Source organism: Pelobates fuscus, chromosome 4 (assembly GCF_036172605.1).
Source record: "Pelobates fuscus isolate aPelFus1 chromosome 4, aPelFus1.pri, whole genome shotgun sequence".
In the NCBI taxonomy this organism is placed as follows: Eukaryota; Metazoa; Chordata; class Amphibia; order Anura; family Pelobatidae; genus Pelobates; species Pelobates fuscus.
In genome coordinates, this window is record NC_086320.1 from 358,002,797 (window position 1) to 358,016,082 (window position 13,286).

At 38.4% G+C, this 13,286-nt stretch overlaps 1 protein-coding gene across 3 annotated transcripts in view; it reads right to left on the reverse strand.

Annotated features, from left to right (window-relative positions):
* Nucleotides 1-13,286, reverse strand: part of CUL2 (cullin 2) — a 58,651-nt gene that overhangs the window by 11,722 nt on the left and 33,643 nt on the right. For all 3 annotated transcript variants that reach the window (XM_063452639.1, XM_063452637.1, XM_063452638.1), the window contains exons 17-19: nucleotides 6,138-6,204; nucleotides 2,247-2,449; nucleotides 777-878 (exon numbers count right to left, since the gene is read on the reverse strand). In XM_063452639.1, the coding sequence (XP_063308709.1) occupies nucleotides 777-878; nucleotides 2,247-2,449; nucleotides 6,138-6,204 (372 nt within the window). The remainder of the gene's footprint in view (nucleotides 1-776; nucleotides 879-2,246; nucleotides 2,450-6,137; nucleotides 6,205-13,286) is intronic.

Genomic DNA, 13,286 nt, shown 5'->3' on the forward strand with positions numbered 1-13,286 from the left:
TATATGGATATGGATATGGAATTATTAGTACTCTGGAATTGTGGTTTCGAATAGTCTTTACCCAGTAAGCACGTGCAGGTTTTGGGAAGATTTTATTTCCCAGCTCGCAGATACCGGAACACTGCACAGATTAGCAACCTGCTATGAGCTGGAAAAACAATAATCAACTTTTGCCAAGTTGAAATTCAGGGACCCTATTTCAGATTGTGAGCTCATTTGGGCTGCTTTCAGTATGCCAATTACCTTTTGTTGGAATTTAGTGTTTGCTTTGTTTAACTTATGTACAGCGCTGCGGAATATGCTGGCGCTATGTAATAATTGTCAGCTTGCTGGTTTAAGCCTGGAGGTTCTGAGTTTCGCAGTCCACTGCTAGGCCTTCATGGCAATACATGAATTGCGGTGTACCAGCTTTCCATTGGTTGCAGATAAAAAACAAACAAACAAACAAGACAACCCTTAGATTGACTCAGCCTACTTGTAGACTGTGGAAGCAGGGCCAGCAGACAAAGAATTCCCAAGTGAATGATTAGGATTTCTTAGAAATAAACATCCCGGGCATTGAGGACTGAGACGCATAGACTTTACAGTAAAATAATACCGTACTATAATGTACTGTTGTGCATCCCTTCCATATCCAAGGCGGAACTTGGGGGAAAAAAGTGGACATGTTATAGGCAGTTCTACAGGTGCTTGTGGCACCTCTTTAATACAGAGTCTCAAACTCTTCAAAAAGTATGAGTAATACACAAACACCCTGATTCATTCACAGAGCTTACCTGTGGTGTCTCCTTCTGCATAGGTGTAGTGATTTTAAACTTTGTTCTTTTACTGCTGAAACTCATATTTAGTGAAAATGTTGAGTCGCCATCTACATCTTCCTACATGAAAAACAGAGACTTTAAAAGACGAAACTTGCATTTTATGTAAAAGCACATTATATTTAAATTTGCCGATTTCAGAAGGCACACATATTCATTGTTCAGGCTGTCAGAAATTAGATTATATACCACATACATCCTATTTATTGTATCTACAGCACAGATATCATGGAAAAAACAAGACATAGGAGCGTATCTGCACGGCCAGTTTTTCTACTAGCTTGTAGTGTAAGTTAGTTTGTGATACTTTATATTCCCTGTAAGCAGATATGTGTACTTGTTTGCTCACAGGTACACCTTAAGCAAAGAAAACTGTGCAGATCTGTCACGTTTATTTTTGTTCAACAGTTTAAAGGAACACTCCAGGCACCCAGACCACTTCTGCCCATTGGAGTGGTCTGGGTGCCAACTCCCACTACTCTTAACCCTGCAAATGTAATTATTGCAGTTTTTTATGAAGGAGGAGACAGCGACGAGGGACATCGTCGCTGCCTCAGGTAAGTGACTGAAGGGGTTTTCACCCCTTCAGTAACTGGGGATTGGGGGGTGGGAGGGAGAGGGAACCTCCAGTGCCAGGAAAACGGATTGTTTTCCTGGCACGGGAGATTCCCTTTAAGCATCTAAAAACCCAGCAACATCTAAACATCAGTCACGGCCACATAGACATGAAATACTACAGCCTACAAATGTTCAAATTAATATGCGAAATTATTTCTGTGTGTAGTTTATACAATCGGAAAAAGAGGGAAATCGTCCATTATTGTAAAACTGCACAAAACAATGGAACACCTTTCTATACGCTTAGAAAGTAAACAGATTTTACCTAACATGGCAGCATTTAGCAATGTGTTTTTGTTTGTATTATGTTTTCTTTTTTATGTAAATTAATGTTTATAATAAATATTGACAACACGATAACAATGATTATCTGTTCAGAAGGTAGAAACTAGCTACATTTCGCTATACCCAAGGTGAAAATAAGAAAAATGAGAGAAAGAAATATGAGGAACGGGAGAAAAAGCATAGGAAAAGGAATAGTGACTAGCTCGGACAGAGTTTTGTGAGAGAAAAGGTATAGCAATAGTGTAGTTAATGAGTAAAACGAGTGCATTACAAATACAAACCCTACAATACAATACTGCAGATACTCATTGATACTATCAGATTGGTGGAACGTGTTACTGCCCTATTACCGTCTCTATTGTTGGAGTATCAATAAAGTCCTCCTGTGACTCCATTGGTACCTGTGAATCATGATAGTGTAGTAATGTTACAGTAAATGTCCCTTTTTGGAGTAAGCCGTGCTGCGATCTTCCTTACCGGTATGTACATTCTCACAACAGACATAGATGTTGCCGTCACCCCTACCTTGTCACAATCGTGGTTGATCATCTTCACGTCGAGGAGAGATTTTATTGTTTTTGTTAACTCTTTCTCATTCATCTGTGTGCTGTCTTGAAGCTCTTTGTAAGTGACACTCTCACTATTATTGAAGGCAAGCAGGACAGCCATTTGGTACGTGGTCACCATGGCTACATATGGTTTGCAAAGGTAATTCATTTTCACCTCACCTAGTTATAAGATAAACAAATGAAGATTTTTACATTGCCAACAATTTACAAATGCCTAACTACCAAGCATATTATAGTACCTTTGTTGAATGGCGAAAACACAAATATATTTATTTTACTATAAATATTTGATGTTTCTGTAAAGTAAAAAAAAAAAAACACAATCCCTGCTTTTAAAGCCAGGTCTGCCTTCATGTAGCGCCATCTTAGTGTTTTCCAAGATGGCGGCCGCTGGAAATTCCTGCCTCTGCTCTCCCAAGGGTGTGCATGTGAAGTCACACACATACCCACTACACCAGGACTGCGTGAGAGTCAACACAATCAATGGCGCGATGCTGTAGGAAATGACACATTGCTGGAAGGATGTGACCAACAGCTTAATGGCCAATGACAAAACTGACTAAGGACGTGGAGCTTGGCTAAAGCCCTGCCTTTTGTCAACTTGCAGGATATACGTACAAAAAGTAGTCTCTACTTATATTATGTATAACGTTAAAAATAATAATCATTAAAAAAAAATATTTTTAAAACATGGTTGTCCAGTGGGGATATTTGGTCATGCCAGTACAATAAAAAAAAAAAAAAAAAAATAAAAAAAAAATAATATATATATATATATATATATATATATATATATATATATAAAAAACCAAAACAAAAAAAATCTCTCTGGTATTGGGATGTAGTATTTGGAGACCAACAGAAAGGCTAACCTTCACTCATTATTTAAATTAGGCAAGACGCTATTCATGCCCAGAGAGCTTTGGTTCAGAGATTTGTATTTTGCATAATATTCATTTAATTCTGTTTTTAGGGTGTATATTTTCTAGATGGTTCCCAAATTACGATTGTGTAAATGCAGAGATGAAATTAACCTAGCCTCTTAGTTTGGTTTTGAGCTATGTAACATGAATAATGCTGAGGTCAGTTAACACCCAAGTGGCACTTGGAAAGGGCTAAAGGCTTAACCACGGAATGCTCAATAACACTCAGATATTGCCAGTGACAGTCACTATACAGTTACAATGTCAAGATTTACACAACAATAACCTAAAATAGTCATAGAAGTAAAATAACCCCCTTCCCCACACAAATCTGAAATCTTCAAAACAGCAAGTAAATGGGTGCCTTTAGTCAGATTTTTGATCGTTTTGTTTCTCTAAAATGAACAGAAAAAGACTCACAGAAGCAGTAAAAACCAACTTTATAATATTATAAAAGTGAGTAATCTACTTGCTACGTTTCAGTAACACATGCTGGGTTATGACCGTCTGTTATTGTTGAAATATTTTGAGTGATCACATGAAATTTGTGCGAGATTTGTTTATGTCAACATGTGTTTCAAACCTCAGGCTCTCTTATATTATGGTCACAGTGGGACTCCAGCTCTGTGCGCTCAGAATGCTGCCTCTAACACGGCTTATTAAAACAAATATGCAGCCGAAATGCGTTAGACTAAGGAATAACATTTCCTGGTGATAAATGCCTAATGCAAGTTATAATATATTAGAGTTATAAACTTCAGGAAACGTTAATCCAAAAAATATATATGTTGATCCCTAAAAACAGTATTTATCTAAATATATAAATAGATGTATTTGTTTTAGAGGAGTGCGTGTATCATTCTCTATTAAATCTCCTTAGTGTCACATGTGTCTTAAGCGCATATCCCCTGTCTGTGGTGGCTATATACATACATGGTCTTATGATCCTGGCTTGGTTATCTATGGATTCCTGACATAAGCTCAGATTTCAGCTTTCTTACACTTCCCACACACATCTTGGTATGCTCCAATGTACTGTATGACCTATGGAAAGGTGGCTTTGACCCATACTATAGACTATGTCTCATTTCTACTTAAATCCAAACAGACTGTGAAGGTCTCTGACTTTGGGTTAGCCCTGGGTTTCTATCTGGGTTCTGTCCAGGTATTGGAACTGCTATTGGGTTCACGACCAGCAAGGGCCTTAGTCAGTTATAGGCGAATCGAAAAGGAAGATCTCCACGTTGTCCCTGGCATTCGTGCGGGAGCTAGCTGTCTCTGTATGATAATGTAGGAAAGAGCTTTCCCAGCTCCCTCTCACTTACACGCACAATACCAAATAAAAGATTACATCACATCATCCTGGAGCTCTGCCTGAATTTAAACCAGCGAGTTCAACGGGAGTGTGAAAGCCGTTTCTGGAAGTTTATGTGCGTCTGTACGTAAAATGTTTGTATATCTGTATCAGTGTGTATGAAAGCATGGCGACGGTTATTGCAGAACAACCGAAAGGACCGGGAACATGTGAACGATTCACAAGTAAATTTATTGGACAAAGCAATGTTTTAGTTCAAATGAACCTTTCTCAAGCTAAGAAGAACACAAAGTAACACGTCACCAAACATGGTCAATCGGAATACGTGTTCAAGGCTATATTATCTTTGGGCTTGATAAAGTATTAGAAAATTCATCAAAATATTTTTGTGATATTAAGAGGTTAGGATTCTGTACCTTTCCCTATACATTACCCTTCTCTACTCCACGTAGGGTAAATTTATGATATATTTACACAGTAGATATTGTCCTGTACCAACGCTTTATTGACCTGTGTTAAGATATAGGTCTTATAATTACGTGCATTTTACTCCTCCATATAAATCTTTTTTTCTCCTATTCTAACCCTTTAACATCTTAGGGAGTCTCTCCCTTATTTGTCTTTTTCATCTAATGTCTGTCGATATAAGCCCACCTCTTTAAGGTCTAACTGGGACTATATTATAAGGGCCTCTTTTCAGTAAACAGACCCATGTTATATAGACATTGGTAACTTGAGAAAATAGATGCTTCAATATATCACTAGGATAATGAGCAATAGACAGGTCTATGCTTTTACAAATGGCATTTTTGTAAAATAAAAAAAAAAGCCGGTTGGTTTACCCGTCACAAACATACCTATTACCAATTTCTAGTGAATATACAGTTATCCTCCTCCTCATCTATGGTTACATGCTGTTAGTTTAATTTTTCAACCAATTGTCTTGTTTTCCTAAGACGGATTTCTCCAGAGAGATTTTCCCTGATTTTTGTTTTATACATTACTATAAAGTATTAGTAGGGTTCATGCCCACTCGTACTGACCAACCCATAGGGGGCTTTTTTGATTGATTTACACTGATATTTTTGTGATATTGTCCTATTATTCTGTTATTTGCACTTTAACGATTTGAATGTATGTCCACTGGTAATATTTCGTCATCATTGTGTCTAAATGATGCTGCACACGTTCGAATTAGATTGCACAGGGTAGTGATCGCTTTTGCAAATGCAATTATACATTTGAATGCTATATACATTATGTTAGTTTGTTTTCTTGTTGGCTTGAGAAAGGCTCTCTTACCTTGTCCAATAAATTTGCTTTTGTATTGTTCACATGTGAAGAGTCCTTCCTGCTTAATGAGAGTGGACAGCTGATTTGGTGGCACTGCGGTGGTCCGATTTTGGAGTGCGTGACGACCCATACATACTGCAATACTGGTGATTGCGTTACTGGCAAGTTATACATGTATGTCTATGTGTGTAATTGTCCTTTTGTATATATGTATATATATGTGTAATAAGTTAGTGTGCAGTTAGTTTTGCAAGCTTATACCTATTCACAAACACGAAACAGTGAGGTAATTCTATATACTGATGCTTTCCATTACCTGTACATAGATAGTGCAGCCACGTCAGCTTTCTGCCACTGAAGTGTTGGTTGTAAAATAATTCAAACTGGGAAACAAAATGGGAGAAAGACTAAATTAGAATAAGGACAAATCTCACGACACAGCACTGATTAAAGAGCATTTATAGGTATTTTTATAACTACGTTTTCTTTCTATTCAAGAAGCGTGTTCTTTTAAGAGCAGTCACAAAATATAGTGGGTTTAGATCCCACCACAAGATGCCTCCATATTACAAACACCATCACTATTTCACCAGCTGGTGTATGAGAGTGGCTGGGGTACTGGGAGCCCAGTATAGAGAAGCCAGAACTGGCCAGCATGGCAAGTGACATTCTATAACCTATCTGTAAAGAAGGTAATGGGCAAATAAGCGTATCTTAGATGAAGAGCACGTGTTCAAACATTAAAGTGGTTCTCTTATTAGAGGCAGTCTGGTTTAAAAATCTGTACAGCATAAAAAACTTCCAGCATTTCGAGAGAACTTTGGCCATGTTTGGCACAGAGAATTCTAAGAAACAGTTCCAGTTTACGACATAATGGGAAGTGAGATTCTGATTGGCTGCTGACAATGTTCTCTGCTGTCTTTATTACTCAGTGTTACTGTGGGTCTGAGAATTGCTTATTACTAAAAACTAAACAGATGTGTGGATTTCCAGGTGAGTGTCGCTTTAAGCATTGTTCCAGTTTAAAACCAAGAGTTTTAGTTCACTTAAAGTGATATGGGTACAGTGTCCCTTTTGCCCTTAGTGCTGCAATGTAAAACACTGCAGCTTTAGAGAAACTGCAATATTTGTATTGCAGCTTTTAGACAGCCTCTTGTAGCTGCCTACCAGACAGCCACTAGAGGTGCTTCCTGCTTGCTAAGCATCTTTTCGTCACCTAACTGATGCTGGACTTCCTTTGAACTCTCTATGAGGACATCTAGTGTCCGTAAAATTCCCATAGGAGAGCATCAATTTAATGCACGAGACTGCGGGATCATCATTAGACCAAACCAATTCCCTGCACCTGTCACTGTTGACAGCAGTAGCACCCCCCAATGTCTAGAACTATCAGGCGTAGGTAAAACACTGAGACAAAGTAGCCCTTATTATTTCTCAGTATATCTTTTTACTGGGTTGGAATTTCAGTGAATTTAATTGAATTAGTTTTTTGCACATGGGGGGGAGAAGGCATACAAATACCTGTAGCACTGACTAGATCGTAAGGAATACAGAAAAAAGAAGTTTGCTGTGCCGTTCCTAAGGAACCAATTTCCCTGCTCTTACCCAGCCCCCATTCCTTCACTATAATAAATGATCACTGAAAACGCACTTCTTAAAGCAGGCTTAGCAATTAAACGGTTAATAGCTTTCCCTCCTCACACCTCACTAAGCCACCTTGCTTTCCCGGCTTCAACTGTGTCAGTTAAAAAGAACCAAGCCTTTGATGTAAAATCTTATAGCGACCTACTATTCTCATACATGAAATGCATCTTGCCCTTACCCTTCGTGCCATTTTAGCCCCGTAGCCAGGAAATGGAACCCTTCAGTGCCTGTACGTCCAACTTGTCTTGCTGGAACTACCTGTGTGATAGTCCACCTATTGAACAGCGCGGTTTGTTGGCGCTTTATATATAATTACCTCTGACAGGACTTCCTCTGAAACACCGCAGGAGTAATATGATCAGAGATTTCTATCGGCCACAGTTTCTAACATGTAGTTGATGTGAATGCGTAGACAATGTAATTACTGCAATGCATCACAAACAAAAAGCAAAACATCATGCTTTATGATGTGATATGGGAGAATAAACCATGTCTTCCCGAGGAGGCTGCCGATGAACACTTTATAAACATAAACACCTCCGGAATGGTATCTGCAATTGTGTCATTGGATATTTCAAAGATACAGGTTTGCAGTTTATGCACATTACCATTTCTGTTATATATTGTAGTTCTGAGTGGATAAGCAGGGTGAAGCAGAATAGTAAGCACTTCATTAAGACACATCTGGAATGAATCTAAACCTGTGATTGTTCCCTGTAGGGATGTTAACGGGTCTTTAACAAATTAAAAACAAATTAAAAGAGACATTATGCAGGCAGCACACACAGGGGGTCGTCCTGTGAGACAGTATGCGAGACGGTGTTTTGCAATACTTTCAGTTTATGGAGACACTAAATACAGTTTGAAGTGTCTGAAATGCCAAAACGTAACTAAATTACTTGATGAATGGCCAGCTTAATATTAAGACGGCAAGTTATGAAAAAAGCACAAGTCTGGCAAATGTACCATTTAAGTATTAGAGGTCTTTGGAACTTGTACTGTATCTTGGAAAATCTAAAGCATAATCATTCAATAAATATCAAATCTAGTAGCTGTCATCATTCATCACTATTTTAAATCAGATTTGTCAAACCTAGGATTTTTATCTAAAAAGTGTATGTGATTTGTATGTGGTGTAATCAAACTCCAGGGTTTCCTATTAGAAAAATACACAAAAGCAGTGGAGTTTTTAAGGGAGTCTCCAGTGCCAGGAAAACATATCCGTTTTCCAGGCACTGCAGGACCCTGCAGTGCCCCTCTCTCTCCCACCCCCCATCCCATGTTGCTGAAGGGGTTAAAACCCCTTCGGTGACTTACCTGAATACAGCCCCGATGTCCCTCGGCGCTGGGCCAGACTCCTCCGCCGCCTAAGTCAGGCAGCGGGGGAGACCTAATGCGCATGCGCAGCAATGGATGCCCGCGCACATTAGAACTCCCCATGGGAAAGCATTATTCAATGCTTTCCTATGGGGATTCCGGCAATGCTGGAGGTCCTCATGCATAGCATGAGGACATCCAGCGTTGTTTAATGGAACACGGATGTTCCTCTAGTGGCTGTCTGATAGACAGCCACTAGAGGAGGACTTAACCCTGCAAGGTAATTATTGCAGTTTATAAATTGACACCCAGACCACTCCAATGGGCAGAAGTGGTCTGGGTGCCTGGAGGGTCCCTTTAAATAACACGTGTGAGTGAGCCTTCTAAACTTCCTATACTACTTTCACACTGCACAGATATCAGTCTCTGGGCAAAACTGGAATACTAATGGGGCAAATTAAAGGGTACATACAAAACATCCACTTTCTGTACTTGTGTTCCTCAGGGAATTCATCCTAATAATATAAGTGTTTAAAAAGATGTGAATATTCCAGATACATGCATTAACCCCTGCAGAGGCTCTTTACAATATAAAGCCATCCTTTATTCTATATTCCATTTAAACATCTCACTGCTGTAGGCACTACAGCCATTTCATCTCATTGAATTGGTTAATTGAATTGTCATGTGTCCTTAAGGGGTTAAAGTAATATTATAGGAAAATAAGTACAATGATGGAGAGCTAATTTGCATGAAATGCCATATATGTGCCTTTTCAGAAGGCAATGTACTACTCAACTCTACCAGAGAATTGTAAGAAAAGAGTGCATGTTTTTCTTGCATTAGCAAGTTTCTCAACACCAGGAAGGCAGATGTGGTTCCTATATTCAAAAAGGGTTCAAAATCCTTGCCTGGAAATTATAGACCTGTGAGCTTAACTTCTGTGGCTGGTAAAATATTGGAAAGGTTATTAAGGGATAATATTCAAGAATTCCTTGAGAAGAACATGGTTATCAGCAAAAATCAGCACGGTTTTATGAAGCACAGGTCATGTCAAACTAACTTGATTGCATTCTACGAAGAAGTAAGTAGAAGTATAGATCAGGGTGTTGCAGTGGATTTGATCTATTTGGATTTTGCCAAGGCATTTCATACAGTTCCACACAGAAGATTAGTGTTCAAACTCAAGGAAATCGGTCTAGATGAAAATGCTTGTTCTTGGGTAGAACATTGGCTTAAAATCAGAGTACAAAGAGTTGTCGTTAATGGTAAATTTTCAAGTTGGACAGAGGTGGCAAGTGGTGTCCCTCAAGGGTCTGTTCTGGGACCCCTTCTATTTAACATGTTTATAAATGATCTTGAAGACAGCATTGAAAGTCATGTTTCAGTGTTTGCAGATGACACAAAACTCTGTAAAATAATACAATGTGTGCAAGATATTACTTTGCTGCAGAGGGATTTAGATAGACTGGGGGACTGGGCACTCAAATGGCAGATGAAATTTAATGTGGAAAAATGCAAAGTAATGCACTTCGGCGTAAAGAATACACAAGCAACATATACCATTAATGGAAGCGAATTAGGGATATCAACACACGAAAAGGACTTGGAATTGTTATAGACAACAAACTATGCAACAATGTGCAATGTCAATCAGCAGTGGCCAAGGCCAGTAAGGTATTGTCATGCATGAAAAAGGGCATTCATTCTCGGGACGAGAATATCATTTTGCCTCTCTATAAATCACTGGTAAGACCACATATTGAATATGCTGTGCAATTTTGGGCACCTGTTCTAAAGAAGGATATTATGGCACTAGAAAAAGTGCAGAGGCGGGCTACAAAATTAATAAAAGGAATGGAACATATCAGCTATGAAGAAAGGTTAACAAATTTAAACCTATTTAGTTTAGAAAAACGTCGCCTGAGAGGGGATATGATAACATTATACAAATATATTTGGGGCCAATACAAACCATTGTGTGGAAATCTATTCACAAACCGGACTTTACATAGGACACGAGGCCATGCGTTTAGACTGGAAGAAAGAAGATTTCGTCTAAGGCAAAGGAAAGGTTTTTTGTTTTACTGAAAGAACAATCAGGATGTGGAATTCTCTGCCTGAAGAAGTGGTTTTATCAGAGTCCATACAGATGTTCAAACAGCTACTAGATGCATACTTGCAAAAACAGAATATTCAAGGATATAATCTTTCAATGTAGGGTAATAACTGCTTGATCCAAGGATAAATCTGACTGCCATTCTGGGGTCAAGAAGGATTTTTTTTCCTAGCTTGTTGCCAAATTGTGCTTCAAACTGGGTTTTTTTTGCCTTCTTTTGGATCAACAGCAAAAAACAAATGTGAGGAAGGCTGAACTTGATGGACGCAAGTCTCTTTTCAGCTATGCAACTATGTAACCATCAAACAGTAAACCGTGATCATTTCAACAGAATCCTCTCTAAAAAGTTACAGTTTATCTTAAAGTCGCTAGCACATAAATGATATAATGACAGTTAGGGCAAATTCCCCTATAATGAAGCATTTCCTTAGTTTACGCAATAACTGGTGTTCCGGAACATGCTGTTACCGTTTAGAGATGCTTTTACGGAGTCAGATGTTTTTCAGGATTCCCCATAAAAGATTCACAACTATGTTACATCAATGCTAATCAGAATCTCTCTGCTACACATAAGAATTTATAATTAGTATACAATTAGAATACTTTTCACAATTGTAAAAGCCATAGCCTTTAAAAGGGGAATGGTCACTTTTCTGAAATGTATACTGTTGAAGAGAATCATTGAAAAATCACCTTCTAATTTGTGTTGTTGTTATTATTATTATTATTATAAAGCGCCAACATAGTCTGTACAATTGGGGGACTAAAACGAACAAAAAATAAAATAGAAAAATATACACAAGATAAAGAGGGCCCTGCCAGTGAGCCGTGACATAGCCATTGAAACTCTTTTATACAAAATGCTTTAACAGATTCATTATTTTTTGGGTTCAAATAAAAGATATAGCACACATCATAATATAGTTCAGACAAAGCAAAGCCAGGTTTATACAACCCTAATGACGAGGAAAAAGAGAAACACTGTTTTGTTTCTCCTCTTCTCTATAAGCTTTCTCTATGCTGACAGGTGCAAATGACAGAATTTAGAACAACCATTGAACTAAGGAGGCACTTAGTTGCAGTCTATGGCGTGTGGGTTTCTACATTTAATTAATTTTTTTACACCTCACAAAAACATATTTATCAAATGTAGGGGATAAGTAAACATAATATTAACAAGTGACAGTACCCGTTTAAGATTATACATCTAATCTACACAACCACATTTCGGCTGCTTTTCCCAATTTTTCTCCAGGGATCCATAGCAAGCTTGTGTTTGTCTGCAACATAAATCTTATTATTTGAGGTCATTATTCTCTAGTTATTTTGTTTTTCTTTTATGTAGCCCATTTCCAATAAACAAAACCTTCATTAAGAATACACAAATACTGTGCTACATGGATGTGTTTATTGGAATAGCGATCTAATAATTTGATCCAGTCTGGCAGCAGTAAGAGATCTAAAACGGTGTAAATATATATATATACATTCCATTCCACTTCGAGCTCACCCAATCAGCATTACCGCAAGTTGTTTAGAACTGCAATGGTTTGGATTCCAGTGACTGTTAAAAGTTTTACAGTCCCTGAAACTAATAAACTGCAGCTTTTGAAATAGTGGATTTTAAGATTGTATTTAAGACTGTCTGAATAACCTTTCCATAAGTTGGGCATGTTAAGCACGCAGAGTCCAGTCCTGGCATTAAATGTATCTATACAGCTAAAAGACTAACGTAACATGGTTTGCCATAAGGTAATCAACTTGGGAACTCTGTACGGCTTATTTACCTAGCCATTATTGTGGACAATCAAAGGAACACTCTGCGTACCATAACCACTTTAGCTGATGGATGTGGTTGTGGTGGCAAGGTATGATACAAGAAGATTTTTTTATTTATCTAACAATATGAGACTTTAAAGTAGAGTTTGTAGTTCTGCTTACAAGCCCTCTCACCAAGAGCAGTGAGTTGACTTGTCACTGCTGACTTGGAGGGAAATGCAAGCATTGCTCCCTATTCCAAGTCCAAAGACTACTCCTGTCGCTGTGATACCTGGTGTGGTGCCAGTCATCGCAGACAAACAGTTTTTAGACTTCCAAGAGCTCGCACAGTCCCTCCATGTCTGCAAACTATGCATCCTGCCAGCCAGGCGCAGCTCCAAACGCTGCCTGACAGCCTGATTTAGCCAATTTGAGAAGCTATACAAAAGGCTGCAGTAACATTGGCACCACATACACTTCCATAGGCTATAGTGTGTATGGTGGCTTGCAAATCTTAAGCTAACAAATAGTTATTTCAAATAGGAAATATTCTCCAATGCCACTTTTTTTCCAGTCTAAGATTTTGCCAATACCTTATTAGGCAGACAACAAGCAAATGTATACAAA